The 18,673-nt window shown below is 40.9% G+C and overlaps 1 protein-coding gene across 1 annotated transcript in view; it reads right to left on the reverse strand.

Moving 5' to 3' along the window:
* LOC147747311 (cytochrome P450 2J2-like) overlaps positions 1-18,673 on the reverse strand; it is a 341,726-nt gene that overhangs the window by 237,327 nt on the left and 85,726 nt on the right. The window contains exon 2 of the mRNA XM_086953047.1: positions 3,853-4,015. Within this exon, the coding sequence (XP_086809173.1) occupies positions 3,853-4,015 (163 nt within the window). The remainder of the gene's footprint in view (positions 1-3,852; positions 4,016-18,673) is intronic.

Genomic DNA, 18,673 nt, shown 5'->3' on the forward strand with positions numbered 1-18,673 from the left:
TATTGCGGTAAGTACCTCATTTAGGTGTATGTCTTTCTCCAGTGTGAGGGCATGTTGGTGATCTAGCTTGTCAATGGGGGCGTGATTCAAGTATGGTCCTATGCCGGCATCCGAGTGCTCCTCCGCTGTATACAATACTTATGACCTCTTTTAAACAACGCAAGCAATATTTTTTTAGGTATTTGTTAATGTTCTTGTTACTAGTCTCTTCAAATGTCTCTATCTAAACAATCCATCTATTGAAAATATTTTGCTTTTTGGCAGTTTCGAAAGGTGGTCGTGGTTCCAAGGACGCAGCAACATTGTAAACCAGTGCGGAACTTAATGGAACTACTTGTAGATCATTGTGAATTGGTTTATGCAAACCATCTGTGAGGTCTTGTGACCTGTTGGCCTCTGGATCATCTTCAATGATACCTGGAAATGTGACTTTCTTCTTGGTCTCCATCAGAAACACAATCTTTCACTATTTTGGACACCTTGTTCGGCTCTCACACATTTATGGCTAACGTGTCATTCTGAGCCCCACTCAACAGCTTCCTTGGCATGCCGTTTTGGGTATATACAGCTCTGTAAGCACAAACCTGGGCACTTCTCTTTGAGCCACTTCATCAAATACAGTAGTACGATGACTCTCTGTAATGAGTTTGGTAAGTTAATTATTTATTTTTTTCCAACTGTCAATTTGCACTTTCTGACATCTAGTTGATCCCCACCTTGTAGCGCTTCTGGTCGCAGTGTTATTTTGCAGATTTTGATTATCAATGGCTGCTCTTTGACAACCTTGGTACATCCGCCTTCAGTGTTAACACTTCATATAATATAGGATTTTTTTCTTGCGGTGCAGCGCGGTACCTTTATGTGTAACCTGACCAGCAGGTTCTTGCCAACGACATCTAGATTCTCCTCGATGCTTTCATTATCTACAACTGCTTCACAGTGGTTGGAGCTGCCTTTTGACTCCACATGCATTAGACGTCGATGCTGCACTTCGACAACGGCACAAGTAGCACGCACGAGCAGTTTGCTTGGATCACAGCAAACTCTCTGGTAGAGCATTGTTGATCATTGGGTTACTTATCCTTTATCTCACCTCCAGTTGTAGTGTCCTCCCCAGCCTGGATACCCGACAAGGATTACGCTGCACATGGAGCTTAGTATTACACATCTTTATTCTTCTGCGTGTAACTCTGTGCCCAGCATTCTAAACAAGCCTTCATTGCATTCCACTCAAACACTTACATCAGAGCTTTACGGAGTTCATAAGGAGCCAAAAGGGTTCCGTCATTAACCCGCAAGGCACTACACTAAGTGCTAAGTGTTTTTAACCTTATCAGAGTGACAATCATTAAAATGTTTTTGAATGGTTATACTATATATAATTTCATTCTTTCCATGCCTACAAAATCAATAGCTCACAGGCCTCTGGTTGAGCCCATCAAGATGTACCATCATGAGGGGCATTCTTGTCTACATTTGAGTCTGAGTCTAGCCCAAACCCTAACATCACTGCTTATTGTCTACTCCTAAGGGATATCCCAAATCCAATATGGCCACTATGAAACCTTGTTCTTGGGAGACTTTCTGAATCCATATATCTTTCAGGACACCTGGCAGCTCCTTTTTAATGTGCCAGCAGGCAGCTTTGTATTGTTTTTTAACGTTCTCTTTCCTTTGTCTGTCAGTTACCTCCATTTTTTATGCTCGCCCCCTCAAATTTATTTTACTGCATTACCTTTCACTCATAAATTCCTTTCCTTCACGACTTCCTTTCTCTATCGGGAGATCCCCCTTTCTTTGTTTCTATCACTGTACTTTTGAGTATCTCCATTTCTCTCCTTCCATGCTGTTCTCTTTTTGCCTGCCACTTAAATGCAAGTCTGTTTCTTTACAATCCTGTGCCTATTTGTCACAGCAATTGGAGTTCCACAAGATTTTCTGTGCTCTAGGTGGCCCTTTTATTAGTTAATTTTTAGTTTTATTAGTTAATTTTTAGAGTGGTCAGATTCTAAGATGGCCGCCAGTAGTTGCATGGTTGGTGATTTCCTCCTTTGTACTCCTACAGCAAGATCTTGGAGACGGTGCTCTTTCTTGTCTACCTCCCAGTTAGGTTACGGCTCTGAAGGTAAGATTTCATTTGCAGAAAATAGCGTAATAGCACTAATATTAGATGTGCAGATCTCAGCCTGTCAAGTGGTGTCTACTACTTATTTTCTTACTCTGTCCCTTGCAGTTTGATCTGTCCTTCAGCGTGTCTCCTAGTGCTCTGTGATCCACCGTCCGTTTAGACTTTAGTGACTGCTCAGTGTGTCAGCAGGTAACCTGGATTCTACTGGTGTCTAAGTTGACTGCTTTATTCCCCCAGAGCATCAGAGTCTGTGATCTGGAGTCACTGAATAGAAACCAATGTACAGACTGAAAAATATCGGTCTATAAAATCTTCCCCTTTTGCTTTCTCAATCTCTCAGTTTGCTCCCGGAGCTACTGAGTCGTTGAAATATGTCTCTTTGTGGATTCAGAGTATACATAAGCCCCATATCGTGCCATCTCCGCTACCTTGAATTATGTAACCTAATGTCTCCTAATTCTACTTTTCTGTTCCTGAGCCCCCTCAACTTTAATTTTACCTGACTGTATAAATGTAACTTTTGGCATCGGGGCTTTTGCAAAATAGTTTTTTTAAACCAATACAAATAAAACAATGTCATAAAGCAATCCATATCTGCAGATACAAATTGTACAATGTGCAATTTCCTAGTATTGAATAAATAATAATAAAATAAATAAATAGATTTGAATATTGTTGACATTGGTACAAAAACTTAAGGCGCAATATTAAGTATGTGTGGATATTATTTATTCCTTCCTGGTTACCCTATACTAGAGAACATCACACAAAGGCATTTTGCTGACTTAAAACATTAAATAGATCAAATTGAAAATATTAGGGCAACTCCATTTTTCCTTTAGAACAATCGGAATAGAGATGCATCCTTTACATAGAATTGGTAGGGGAATAGGATGGGCGAATCAAAAGAAGATAAAGAAAGTCTCTCAATAAACTGAGATTGAAATTCAGGTGACTAGCACTAGGGATATATATAATCTGAACATAAGACATCTTTACTGTCACGTGCTAGAAGGGGATTATGTTGAAATTTGTTTCTAATTTGGGCACGCAACTTAGGCCTGTGGCAAATTAGTTACTGAAAGGTTTAGGATTTATACATTTTTATTTAAAGTCTAATGATGAAGCTGGGCCTGCGAGACATTTGGTGTAGTGCCACACCCGCCATGCCACTCCAAGACACATCACACCACGCCACGCCAAAAAGCAGGCTGTGTATTTATCCTGCTTTTTTTGGTCATGTTACATTCCTGGGTGTTGGGATAGCTGGGAGACTGCCCCAGCTTGACAGGCACTGCATGTGTGAGTTTTCTAAATGAAACAACACTGCAAATTTTTCAAGATTGTTAGTTTATGCTGTGGACGGTAGTGAGTACTTTATAATAAGTGATGAATGGCCAACATCTCAACAACTTTTGCTTAACTGATGGAGCTGATGGAGCTAACAATCAACAATGTTACCGTATTGTATGCTTAGAGACACTATTTCTGAAGAAAAACCTTTTGAGATAGGACTAAAAATGCACAGGAACATGTTATGTAAAAGCTTGGATTTAGTGCACTGAATTTTTGTGATTGTTTTTAACATGGTTTTGTACTTTGCTCATGGCAATTAGGTTTTTCATTCAAATAAATGGCTAAATCACATGTACAGAGTATATACTAAACGCATCTATCATAACATAAAATAGGTGTGGTACTAAGGAAGTAAAATCAAAACTTACCACGTTCTTTATATAAGTCCTTAATAAGATGAGGTGTTGGCCGGCCTGCAAAACTGTCACCTTGGTGAACAAAGGCTTCCTTCACAATTTGGAGTCCGTTTATTAATACAATTTTCCTATTTCCAATATGCATGCCGATAATTTCACCATACTTTTCCGTCAACTGAAATATATGTAAAATATTTTCATTAGCTTACTGGATACCCAGTGTTCCACGTAGAAAAAAGGTTTACTTACGCCAAATTAATTGTTTTCCAACATACAATATCAGCCTCAAAAATGATTGCTGCAGTACTGGATACGATGGGAGGTGATGCTGGGCTAGAATTTTCACCTACGACATTGCCCAAAATCTGTTTACTAATATTTGGGGCCTATCGACTAGCAATATCTTAGAATATATTTTTGAGTGACAATTAATAAAATAAATAGGTCAATAAGAGCCACACAGTCTAGGATACTTATTTAATTTCAAAAGGTCCAAGGTAGGCATTTATTTCTTCTTGTGTGGATATGCACTCATCTTCAGGTAAACCTGAATACAAATTTTGGAATACATTGATAAATGCATCTTTGTCCATAATATGAACCCGCTGAGGGTTTAAGATTACCAGCAAGTTCTTCAGCATACAGTGCCAATATATGGCCCAAATTCTCAGTGTTTAAACTGAAACCTTTTTTAGCAAAATCTTAAATGCAACTAGTCTAGTATAGAGTGCTGCTTCTTGTGGACCGGGATACTGATCCTGAAGTGTTATGCTCGATCTCTAGTGCTAAGAGGAGCTCCCTAAGTTTCGCTATTGCAGATTTGGCACAAATATGTCTTCAAATGGTAAAGCTAAGCGATGCAGTCTTTACCACTGACTGACTTCTAGGAGTCCCACACAATTCCATGTGGGGCCGAGCCCTCATTTTCTATTACAATATATGACAAAATATTAGTATAAGTGTATACATATAAAAACTCCCAAGCCCAGCTGTGAAAGGAGGAGGGTTATGCGTGGGCTAGCATTCCCACCATGTAAAGAATTCCTAACTACAAAACGTAAAACAAAAGATATCCCGGCCTTGGGGAGAGAGAAATCTCCTTCACGGAGAGCTGTGACGTCTTGTGGTGAAAGACAGAGATCCCTGAAAGCCACAAAACTGATCCACATGCGTTTGACCGAGACCATAGCCATCGTAACATGAAACATGAGGACCATGTATGAGATAGACAAGACAGCCCAAGTGGCAGGAGAGTTGAAAAATACAACCTTGTCATGCTTGACATCAGTGAGACCAGAGTGACACAGTCCAGACAAAAAAGGCTGGCTCCAGGAGGAATGCTGATGTATTCTGGACGAGAACGTCACACATATTCAAGGAGTAGCACTGATGCTCATGCCAGCATCCAACAGAGCTCAGATTGGATGGAAAGCCCATGGTCCTAGAATCATCACAGCGACTTTCCACACAAAGAAAAAGAGGATGAACATGAATGCTATGCAGTGATATGCACCTACAAATGCCAGCAAAGAAAGGGGAAAATAACAATTTTAAAACATACTCCAGTCCATCTTAGAGAAATGCCTTGAGAGAGACGTCACCATACTAATGAGGGACCTCAATGCCAAGATTGGAAATGACAGCAGCTGGTACGAAGAAGTCAGGGGCAACCATGGCCTTGGCAACATGAACGAGAATAGTGAAAGGCTCACATATCTCTTTGCCCTGAAACGTCTGGGGATAGGTGGTAGTGTATTCCCACACAAAAGAATACACAAGGCAACGTGGGTGTCACCAAACCATTCAACAGAGAATCAAATGAACCATGTTTGCATTGCCAAGAAGTTCCGGAGGTTCATGAGGAGCAGACGTGGCGTCGGACTATCGCCAAGTTGTGGCTAGACTAAAGCTACAGCCGAAGAAAGCATGGATGGAAACAGTAAGCCAAAGCAAGCGATATAACACCATCCTCCTCAAAGATGCACAGAAACTGAGTGAATACTTAGTCCCCCTCAGTAACAAGTTTCAAGTCCTGCAAGAACTAGAGGACAACAGAGACCCAGCAGAAAGTCAGTGGGAAAAGATCAAAGAAACAGTGTCATCAATCTGCCAGAGGCTAGTGGGTGCAACAAAACATCAGCATAAAGAATGGATCTTCACTGAGACTCGATAAACAATCCAGGAGGGAAAGGAAAAGAAAGCTGCAGTCAACACCAGCCAAAGAGCAGAAAAAGCAAACGCTCATGGCGAATAGACCAGAACCAACAAGAAAGCTCAAGAGCAGACAAGCGAAGATTCATCAGTGGTCTTGCCACAGAAGCCCAGGAAGCAGCAAGCCATGGAAACTTGAAAGAACTCTACAACATAATGAGAAACCTCTGGCAGATACAGCAAGCCAGAAAGACCTGTTAAAGTCAAAGCTGGGAAGACATTCATGGTTAATGAAGACCAACCATGAAGACGGGTGGAGCACTTCGAAGAACTGCTGAACCAGCTTGTACCGCAGTCGCCACCAAATATACAGCCAGCTGACAAGGACTTGCAGAGGTACTGAAGGCAGACATTGAAACATCAGGAGATGTGCTCCACACCATATTTGTAAGGATCTGGGGTGAGGAAAAGGTGCCCTCAGAATGGAAGGAGGGATATCTCATCGAAGTCCCCAAGAAAGGCGACCCGAGTAACTGCACAAACTACAGAGGGATAACTCTTCTATCAACCCCAGAAAAAGTGTTCAACAGAGTTGTTGCAGGGGTTCTACTCAGGAACAGAACTATGCTTGGGACCAAAGAACATTGGCATGTAGGGACTGAGTTACCATACTACATCAGTAGCTTTTCTGAGCTTGACCAGCAATAGTGCCTCACTTGCCCTCCTAAGCTTTTTTAGCCTTTCCAGAGAAACAAGTAAGTTGGCACCCCAGAACACAATATTCTTGATCATCTCAGTGATTGCCGTAACAGGACACACACTTTCGCTCTCTCACTCGTACTTGTCTACAATAAGAAAAACAAGAGACACGAAGGAGGTTTAAAATATTTATTTAACCACTTCCCTGCTAATGACAAGGTCAGCTCGTCATGGAGTTGCCATTCATTTCAATGGAAATTACACATAAATCATTGAAGTGCCGTAGCAGCCAAGTGGTTAAACTATCGTCCTCTAAGATGCAGCATTTGTGCCACAATTAGAAAACAAATGCATACCCAAAAAATTGTTAGCATGTTTAACAAACCACATACTATAAAAAGCCCTGTGATGTGATAAGACAGATTAGCCTAGAACCCCCTCCCCTTCTACTGAAGCTAAATGATTATATATCAAAGATCTCTGGGATTAGTGGCAGGCTCTGTACCATAGGATACATAGATGGATGTTCTACATCCCAGCGGACTCAGTGGTCTTGCCTAAGGACCTTCGCTCAATGTGTGTTTTTAGAACTTCTGTTCTCAGTTATATGACAAGACATGTTTGCCCACAAACAGCAGCTGCGTTCTCGTGTTATGTCTAGCTGCTAGTGTCTGACCAGTGAGTATAAAAAGAGGCATTGTTGTTTGACGTTGTCTAGGGTGTTTAGACTAAATCTCAGGAAAGGGTCCCAGTGTATATGCAGAATAATTTATACAATTTAATGAATGAATCCAAACACAATTATACTATCCACAGAGTTTTATTCACTCAGGGATCAAAATGTAATAAATACATATTGCGAACAATCAACTGTATTATTGGTCGTACAGTGCCCCGGGGAGGAGGGGGGGGGGGGGAAAGTGATAGTGATAAGGGTAAGGGAGTGGTAGGATTCAGTGACAGTAAAATCAAGCATTAAAGAAAAAACGTTATAGCTATTATTTAGATAGCAGCATTGCCATAGAAAAATGGCGACCATAGTTTAGATAAGGCATACAACACTAGGTACAATGTATCTACATAATGTTGGCGTGAAGTTGCCACAAAAAGAACAACAGTCGACGTTTCGACCCTCTTAACAGTGCAGGAATGATAGTCCTTGCTGCGGGGTCTTAATCAGGACCAGGGGTAGGGGGCAGGTGGACGTAATAAAAAGAATATAGATTAGAGGGGTGCTAATCCACCTCTCAAATTTATCACAATGGTAGTATTGTTATCATAATGGTAATTTCATTGTCATGATACTAACTACTAGTGGTGACTGAATAGTGGATAATGTTATACTACACTATACACGTAGAAAGAGTGAATCTAGGTATATCCACATATGTTAAATAACACGAGGAGCAGTGGTACATAGTATCCTGGTAATTTAAAAAGGGGGGGAACCTGAGCTTCCAGGTCAGAAAGTGGGCACGCAGGTAGGCAGGGCAACTCACAAAGTAGGACAGAATAAATACATTGGAATTACCTGAAATTGTACACACGTAGTCTACAGGTCAGGCAACAGATTTCAATTGTACGAACGAGGTCTACAGGTCAGGCAACAGATTTCAATTGAAGAGCCTAGAATAGTGAATGAGGCTATCACAGGTTGATACATAGTGATATGACAATTGATTCAGGTAAAGAACTCGACATACCACAAAGTGTGGAGTTCACAGAGCAATAAATGGTTGGTAGAGGCCTTATATGTAAGGGGACCGCACCTGAGAAAATGAGATATACAATATTGTAACTCTTCTTTGCAGAATGGCAATCAGGAATGGCGTCATCTGAGGGAAACACAACAACTGGAATCTACCAACTTAGTTTGGATTAATGAGCCTATGCGAGTAGAACTGTCGCAAATGGTAATTGCAATGTAATGCACCTTCTTAAAGCAATCAGTCAAAAACGTACCGCGAGGCTTGGGGTCCTCCAATTAATTAATGTATTATAAGAGGCGACGTCAATGGTGAAGCAGCACCTGGAGGTCAATATTCCATATATTAGGGAGAAATGAATTTAACGTGACAATTTAACTCAAACAAATTGGTTGGTGATCACTCTAATGCAGTACTATTGCGGTAGATATACAATTAAATACAATAGAGCCCGGGACATACCACAAGCGTTGGAGGTTGTCCAAGTAATCAATGTTTAGGTGAAAGCGGCAGCAGCACCTGAAAGTTCAAGTGATATTAAATAAAGCGTCTGGGGGGACAGTATAGAGACATCTCGGCATGAAGCGTCAAACACTTAAAACTGTAGCGCTTACCCGACGTTGAATCAGGCAACAGCATGGTGCTAAACAAAAAGGCGGCACCCGGGGAATCAATCGATAATACGTCTAGTAAAATAAAAATGGGGAGGCCAGCGTAAGTACATGAGTAATCACAACGTCGAGTTTGATTCATGACGAGGGGGGAGAGGTACTTACTAAATGGATGCTCCGTGCTTGAGCAAACAGTGTCTGCTCCGCTTCCTGATTGAGGAAGTAACCGAGGTAACCGGTCACATGATAAATGGAGCGCAATGACAGACCATCGTCTGACTGGGAATGGTGGTGTTGACAATGTGCATTAGTGGCGTTGACAATGTGCATTGCATACGTTAAAGATCAGAAGGTGTATATTTGGCATAATCACGTTAGGACGTTGATAATAAAGATTAGGGAAATGCAACAGGCTTGACTATAAAAACAGTTTTAGAATTCAATTCAAGATCCAAAAAGCGTACCTCTCAGACATGAGGGTAAAAGCCAGGGATCTACCAAGGCAAATAATACTAAAAACATTCCTACAAAACAATATGTGGTGTCATGTCCAGATACTCGGTCTAAGCCCAATAAGGGTACCTCTCTAGCATGAGGGTAAGGCCAGGGGCTAAGTCACTTCAGACAACCAAAACATTTTTGACAAATATTCATTACTACAAATATACTATAAATTCTTGAACATCAAAGTATCAATTGGTACATGAAAGTAGACCGCTACTTCGTAAGAAAGAGTTAATGGAGCCAGGCGAGCAGGAAAAGGGGACCAGGCTATATTAATGAATATTGGCATAATTAGTATATAGGCAATGAAGGGTATATGTGTATTACATTGTAAAGATGGAATTAAAATTGCCGATACTGAAAGTCCAAGAAGTGGTACAGAATGCATCCCATTATGGGAGTATAGCCAGTTGGGAGAATGAACTATCATGTTCATTGAGACCCGTTTCAATGGAATCAAAGAAGTAAATCCATTTTAGTTCACGGGTGTTAAGAATGTCTGAGATATTACCACCTCGTGGACCTAATGTTGCCTTTTCAATGACCAGCCATCGTAGGCTTTCAGGAGGATTTATTGTCAAACAAGAAAATGATGCCTTCAGAAACGCCCTGCACCCGTTCAAGTCCCCTCTGAGTTCATCACAGCTTTGCTCAAAATAGCAATGACTCGCAATTTTTTCTTGTTTGACAATAAATTTTACCTCCAGACTTCCGGGGTAGCCATGGGAGCACCCTTTGCTCCGGATGTAGCCATACTTTATATGGCAGCTTTTGAAGAAGACACCATCCTCAATCAATTGAACCCATTCAGAGACCATTTGGGCCTCTGGATGAGGTACATTGATGACGTCTTATTGATTTGGCACGGCAACCAGGATGAACTAAGCCAATTTTTTATCTGGCTCAATCAACAATCTGAATCTATCAAGTTCACTATCCAGTCTGACAGCGATACCATTGACTTTTTGGATGTTACCATCTACCATGAGTCTGGTTCACTCAACACCAAATTATATTGCAAACCAGCGGAAAGAAATTCGTTATTGGCCTACAACAGCCATCACCCCAGAGCTCTCCGGGACAACCTTCCCTTCGGGCAGTTTTTAAGGATACGAAGGAATTTTTCGAACAAAACCCATTATTTCTCTGAATCAGAGGACCTTTCAAATCGCCTGTTAAGCCGAGGCTACCCGAGACGCCTAATAAAAAAAGCACACAAACGGGCATGGTTCTATCCTCGAGAAGAATTACTGTCACCACAGGAAAGAACATACCAGCAAGCCAACCGTATTGTATGTGTTACTACTTTCAACACCAAAAGTAATACAATTAAACGGATCATTAACCAGCACTGGCATTTGGTCTCGGAGGACATTCAGCAACTGGAAACACCGCTCCATGCGTTCAAGAAAGCTAAGAGCATTAAAGACTATGTGGTCCGTTCCTTTCTCTCCACAGACAGTCAACCAACAATAACTTCAATGTGGAATTTACCACCAGTTATTGGTCACTTCAAGTGCGGACAGTGCAAAGCTTGTGACTCAACTATTCAGACAAAGGAACTTCGACACCTTCACTCGATAGTGAAACTCAAATCTTTCACCAACTGTAACTCGAATAACATCATCTATGCCATTATTTGCCCATGTCAAAAAATCTACATCGGCCAGACCCAACAAAAAGTAAAGGCACGGATTCTACAACACATGAGCCGGATCCGATGCGAGGTTCCGGGTGCACCACTGGTAGACCACTTCAAGTTTAACTCCCATCCTCCTGAAAGCCTACGATGGCTGGTCATTGAAAAGGCAACATTAGGTCCACGAGGTGGTAATATCTCAGACATTCTTAACACCCGTGAACTAAAATGGATTTACTTCTTTGATTCCATTGAAACGGGTCTCAATGAACATGATAGTTCATTCTCCCAACTGGCTATACTCCCATAATGGGATGCATTCTGTACCACTTCTTGGACTTTCAGTATCGGCAATTTTAATTCCATCTTTACAATGTAATACACATATACCCTTCATTGCCTATATACTAATTATGCCAATATTCATTAATATAGCCTGGTCCCCTTTTCCTGCTCGCCTGGCTCCATTAACTCATTCTTATGAAGTAGCGGTCTACTTTCATGTACCAATTGATACTTTGATGTTCAAGAATTTATAGTATATTTGTAGTAATGAATATTTGTCAAAAATGTTTTGGTTGTCTGAAGTGACTTAGCCCCTGGCCTTACCCTCATGCTAGAGAGGTACACTTATTGGGCTTAGACCGAGTATCTGGACATGACACCACATATTGTTTTGTAGGAATGTTTTTATTATTATTTGCCTTGGTAGATCCCTGGCTTTTACCCTCATGTCTGAGAGGTACGCTTTTTTTGGATCTTGAATTGAATTCTAAAACTGTTTTTATAGTCAAGCCTGTTGCATTTCCCTAATCTTTATTATCAACGTCCTAACGTGATTATGCCAAATATACACCTTCTGATCTTTAGACGTATGCAATGCACATTGTCAACGCCACTAATGCACATTGTCAACACCACCATTCCCAGTCAGACGATGGTCTGTCATTGCGCTCCATTTATCATGTGACCGGTTACCTCGGTTACTTCCTCAATCAGGAAGTGGAGCAGACACTGTTTGCTCAAGCACGGAGCACTCTAAACTGATTAACGAAGCGGAGCAGACATCGCCTGCCCACGCACGGAGCATCCATTTAGTAAGTACCTCTCCCCCCTCGTCATGAATCAAACTCGACGTTGTGATTACTCATGTACTTACGCTGGCCTCCCCATTTTTATTTTACTAGACGTATTATCGATTGATTCCCCGGGTGCCGCCTTTTTGTTTAGCACCATGCTGTTGCCTGATTCAACGTCGGGTAAGCGCTACAGTTTTAAGTGTTTGCCGCTTCATGCCGAGATGTCTCTATACTGTCCCCCCAGACGCTTTATTTAATATCACTTGAACTTTCAGGTGCTGCTGCCGCTTTCACCTAAACATTGATTACTTGGACGACCTCCAACGCTTGTGGTATGTCCCGGGCTCTATTGTATTTAATTGTATATCTACCGCAATAGTACTGCATTAGAGTGATCACCAACCAATTTGTTTGAGTTAAATTGTCACGTTAAATTCATTTCTCCCTAATATATGGAATATTGACCTCCAGGTGCTGCTTCACCATTGACGTCGCCTCTTATAATACATTAATTAATTGGAGGACCCCAAGCCTCGCGGTACGTTTTTGACTCTGACTGATTGCTTTAAGAAGGTGCATTACATTGCAATTACCATTTGCGACAGTTCTACTCGCATAGGCTCATTAATCCAAACTAAGTTGGTAGATTCCAGTTGTTGTGTTTCCCTCAGACGACGCCATTCCTGATTGCCATTCCGCAAAGAAGAGTTACAATATTGTATATCTCATTTTCCCAGGTGCGGTCCCCTTACATATAAGGCCTCTACCAACCATTTATTGCTCTGTGAACTCCACACTTTGTGGTATGTCGAGTTCTTTACCTGAATCAATTGTCATATCACTATGTATCAACCTGTGACAGCCTCATTCACTATTCTAGGCTCTTCAATTGAAATCTGTTGCCTGAACTGTAGACCTCGTTCGTACAATTGAAATCTGTTGCCTGACCTGTAGACTACGTGTGTACAATTTCAGGTAATTCCAATGTATTTATTCTGTCCTACTTTGTGAGTTGCAGTGCCTACCTGCGTGCCCACTTTCTGACCTGGAAGCTCAGGTTCCCCCCCTTTTTAAATTACCTGGATACTATGTACCACTGCTCCTCATGTTATTTAACATATGTGGATATACCTAGATTCACTCTTTCTACGTGTATAGTGTAGTATAACATTATCCACTATTCAGTCACCACTAGTAGTTAGTATCATGACAATGAAATTACCATTATGATAACAATACTACCATTGTGATAAATTTGAGAGGTGGATTAGCACCCCTCTAATCTATATTCTTTTTATTAGGTCCACCTGCCCCCTACCCCTGGTCCTGATGAAGACCCCGCAGCAAGGACTATCATTCCTGCACTGTTAAGAGGGTCGAAACGTCAACTGTTGTTCTTTTTGTGGCAACTTCACGCCAACATTATGTAGATACATTGTACCTAGTGTTGTATGCCTTATCTAAACTATGGTCGCCATTTTTCTATGGCAATGCTGCTATCTAAATAATAGCTATAAAGTTTTTTCTTTAATGCTTGATTTTACTGTCACTGAATCCTACCACTCCCTTACCCTTATCACTATCACTTCCCCCCCCCCCTCTTCCCCGGGGCACTGTACGACCATTAATACAGTTGATTGTTCGCAATATGTATTTATTACATTTTGATCCCTGAGTGAATAAAACTCTGTGGATAGTATAATTGTGTTTGGATTCATTCATTAAATTGTATAAATTATTCTGCATATACACTGGGACCCTTTCCTCCTAGTAACTACTTAACCCAGGTCCCAGTGACTATAGTTGGGTAACCCACTCATCCATAACTTAGACTAAATCTCAGGCACCAACAGAACACGAAAACATATGCAGGTTCTGTGTGAAAATACAATGCAGCAGAAAAACAAGCACCTTTATATAGTAAAGTGTGCAAAGGAAAATGCAGCCGACAACGTGTACAACTAGGCTAACATAGGGAAAACAACAATGGGCCATGCAGGAAACACACAACACCCTCTCTTTGGTCAGGATAATAGCATGAAAGAAAATACTAAATTACATAAATGTAATTAGAAGATAAACAAACTCAGAGCACACTGTGTAAATACTGGAATTTCAGAAAGGAATTGTCAGTTTGGAAAAATGATCAAATCATGGTGTTCCGGAGGAATACATTGTGTCACTCACCAATTCTAAGGCTAAGGACTCTATAAAGGAGTCCGACTCCGCATATGATGATTGATCATCAGCCCAGGTCACAAGCTCCAAAGAACAAACATGATCTGCGGTTTTAGTCAATGCCCAGACAGTCACTGGGCAACCTACAACTGCATTAGTAGAGCCTGCATCCTTAGATTCATGTGCCGATGCCCATGTTTCCTTGAAGGTTAGTGGTTCAAACTTCGCATTGTGGATAAATTGCAAACCTAAAGGACAGTCTTGAAAATGGATCGCTAATGGACTCATCAGCAGTCCAATGTCCAAAGCAGCGGATGTTTGCAAAGCCAGGCAAATATCCTGTGCCCATTCAAAGGGGCACCAGAGACAGTGGAAAAAGGGTTGCACACCGTTAAACAAGGCAGGTCCGAATGTGTAGGACCAATCAAGATTGAGTTCCTGCAGTAGAAATATTCCAAACATCTGAAGCATGTGCTCATAGTAGTGTTGGAGCGGTTCTAGTTCCAGACGGCCTGCAAAAGGAACATTCATTGCAGGGAAGCAGGAACAGGATGAGAATGCCGTAAATGAGGAATAACAGCAACAGGAATCCTCTAAATACACTGAAAAAAATTGAGTGCATAAAAGCCGGGATTTCTCCAAAGATAGTTTGGAATGAACTAACAAGGCCCGAGCCTTCAAACTTAAAAAAGTGGACGAGGCCAGCCGTACAAGAGGCATTAAAAATTTGACGCACAAATTCTACGAAATGCAGGGGAAGGTTTCAATTTGACAACTTAAGAATGATTGTATTTCACTGGAGGTTCTAGCCATCTGTATTTCAAAGGTTTCATATGCAGATATGAAAGCTACTTCTTGTTGAAACAATAATGCTTTGAGTCCGCCTAGCTTGTTGAAATCTACCTTCAAAGATGGAAAGGAAGGCCACAACGCGCTATCTAGGATCCCATGCGGAGGGCGAAACAAGACATTGTTGCAACAAGTGACTAACTGGGAAATGGACTAAACATATGGAACTCCAGCTCACATTCCGCAACAATCTTGATGACTAAGCATTAAATTACTCCCTTTAGAAGGTACTGTAATGAAAGGGAGAACTGCAGGACTGGGATTTCTTTTAAATAACAGGCCAAATTAGGCTTTGAAGTATTACATGCACCAATGATTTTAACATGTTTACAAACAAGTGAATATATTTTTTCTCCAGTAATAAAAACTTCCTTATTGGTACCTTCACAGTGATTTGTAAAGGGAAATTACCATAAATCTTGAATGAAGCTACTTCCAAGGGGTTCATATCTACCTCCAGGGAAATATTTAATTCAAGCTGTGAATTGAAATGTTGAGATAGACAGTGAAATGACACTGCATATTAACCACACAGCCGAAGGCATTTCGGCAATAGTGAATGGGAGTTGTTCTAATTTTTCTACATGCAGCATTGTGTAGGTTGTGTGTTTCATGGCCATTATTTGTTGTTTGCGTGTTAAATTAAAAGGCTGAAATAAATCGCTGCAATCAAATACTGCCATGGAATGCACCCATTTTTGAGTGTTTAAAGCATCCAGATAAACTGTATAATAAATCTAAGCAGACTTTGATCATGACACAGCGTTGACATGTCATGCTGCACAATATGAATAACAGAAAACTCCATGTTTTTTAAATTGTGAATACGAGATGACAACGTATTAATACTATGATCGACAACAGAAAGCACTTTATCCAAATTATCTTGATAAATTTGTCTTAAGCATGCAGTAGCGTCAATCTGGATATTTTCCAAGTTTCATTATATGTACCATATATAATACCTTTTAGAATGTGGAGATTTGAGATCTAAACAAAATCTGATACATTCATGTCTTCGGACAGGAGAGAAAGATGTTGTTTAACTGCAGACAGTGTGGAATGTTCCAACCATTGTTGATGTAACTTTCCAACCGAACAGGTGGTAAGAATACCAGAATGTGTCAACTGTAAGTATCGGGAATCAGGTCTGTTTGATTTAAACCCAGGTATGGAATTAAGAAAACGAGTGTGACAACCATTAGTGTCTACTGGCCACAACAACCACCCACCAGGACCTAAGAATGAGGAGTTAAATGTACTGTTCTGCACCATGCTATTTAATAGTTCTTCAGTGTAATTTGTGAAACGTTGCCAATTATCAAAGTGGGCAATAGAGAAATTGTCAGGGGGTTAATTTCCTTACATTTTTCCAATCCCAGATAAGTAGTCACCTGGATCATTTCATTCAAGAAAATCATTTGTGTAGGAATTGAACAGGTTCGGAGTAAGGCTTCTGTTCCCTGAACCTGCCAAGAATGTGTTCTCAAAAACGATTTCAAATCAATTGTGTCCTTTCCGTAATCATAGCCTTTAAGGGTCAATTAGGTAACAAACACAAAAAAACGTGTATATATAAGCTTAGTCTGGGTAACCATGTATTGTTTTGGTTGGGATAATAACTAATCTGAAATAATATGACGTGGGATCTGAAGTATCATATCCTGTAAAATACATGAGCTTGTCTTTTTGCTTTTTGGAACTCCCTTGTGGGGGAGTTGGACAATGTTCCCATTGTGTATAGTTAATTTGTGTACGCTGAACACTGGGTCTGCGCAGAAAATGATGTCCATAATGATGATAATAAAACATTTCAGCATAGTTAGCAGAATTAGGGTATAGGACCTCTGACTCAAAAACAGTATAATAATCTAGTTTGGAAAGCATAGAATTTACAGTATCAACATACCAATCATCCGAATGTAACCCCGGTACTATTACATCACCGACTGAAACTTTGAACACATATGATATCTGCAGGATCTCCATAGGGCCAAATATGTCAAAAGGTACTTTATCCCAAACAATCCTGTCAGTTACTGGAATGGCTGAAATGTTGATGATGGACAAGTCTCTTTTCAGTTTATGCGATGAAGAATGGGTGGCCAACACCCCTTCGACCAGGTCTGTAGCAGAACATTCAGGGAGATTATGGCCATTGATTAACAGGAAAAAAAGTCACAAATCCAATCTATATGAAAAGAAAAACCAAGAAAAGTATGATCCAGACATATATCCAAGGCGGGACTAAACAAGTGGATTTCAACCATGAAAAAAAACCACAAATCCATGCTGTAGGCAATTGCAAAACTGAAAAACTGTCTGAAGAAAAATCATCTTGATCCATATAGTACGTGGAGGTACTCAGCTGGGCAACTAGGGGCTGTGACTGAGCAGCAGGACTCAGAAAATCCAATTGGGAAGGATTCGCCAATGGTGGATCCGTATAATGACATACGCTGTAGAACACGTAATAGTATAAACATGTATTGTGTCTGTCAGTTTGTTGATGGAGGACTCAGCCTCTCCTCTTCAGCCAGGGATAATAAGCATCGGCGGTGCTTACAGGTTGTAAAGAGAAGTCAGGTGGAAGGGTATGATCACTCCATGGCATACTATGGGGTATCGGCCACATGGTGTAGTTTGACATGTTTGATGGAGACAAATCGTTTGTTTTTAGAACCTGGAAGTGGTGGCACGATCACAGTTTGTGTAACTTGTATGCCAAGAACTTGAACAGGAGCACAGTAACTTGGGCCAAATTTTTTAATCCCCAACTTTTCTAGAACGCGATCCCAACCTTTCCGAAGCTAGCCATAAACTGTTGTTCGTATGTCTGATGCTGGAGAGGGAGACACAGGCAAGTATTTGCTAGATTAAGCATCACAGAACTTTTGTAGGTCTTGTAAGACAGCACAATGGTTATGTACATCAAAGGTGGCGGCAGCCGCCACAATGTCTGGACCGTCAAGTTCTGGAACATACATCTTGATACCAAAAAAGCACTTCGTACAGGTCTGCCCAACCAGAGATCTTTTGGGGAGGGTATTAAGTGCTTGTTGAACCCATAGAGATGGTTCAACCAACTACACCTCGTACCTAATACTCTAGCCGTTAAGGACTGCTTTAAGTCACAGTTCATGCTTTCCACACCAAGAGTGCCCTCAGGCCTATATAGAGAAGAATAACTAACTTGTACACCCATGGACTTAATTGAATCACGGTACACTTAGAAGCAAAATCCAGACCTAGGCCGGAGTGGAATGCACAGCAAGCATAAGTCCTGATAAAGGCTTGCAAGTCTTTAATAACAGTTTGAGCATCAGTCGAATGCTCTGGCTAAACCCAGAGGAACCTAGAGAAAGAATCATCTGCAAACTAGATACATTTGAATGCAGTATCCGAAATCAGTGGACC

The sequence above is a fragment of the Lissotriton vulgaris genome, chromosome 1_1 (assembly GCF_964263255.1).
Source record: "Lissotriton vulgaris chromosome 1_1, aLisVul1.2, whole genome shotgun sequence".
Taxonomy (NCBI): Eukaryota; Metazoa; Chordata; class Amphibia; order Caudata; family Salamandridae; genus Lissotriton; species Lissotriton vulgaris.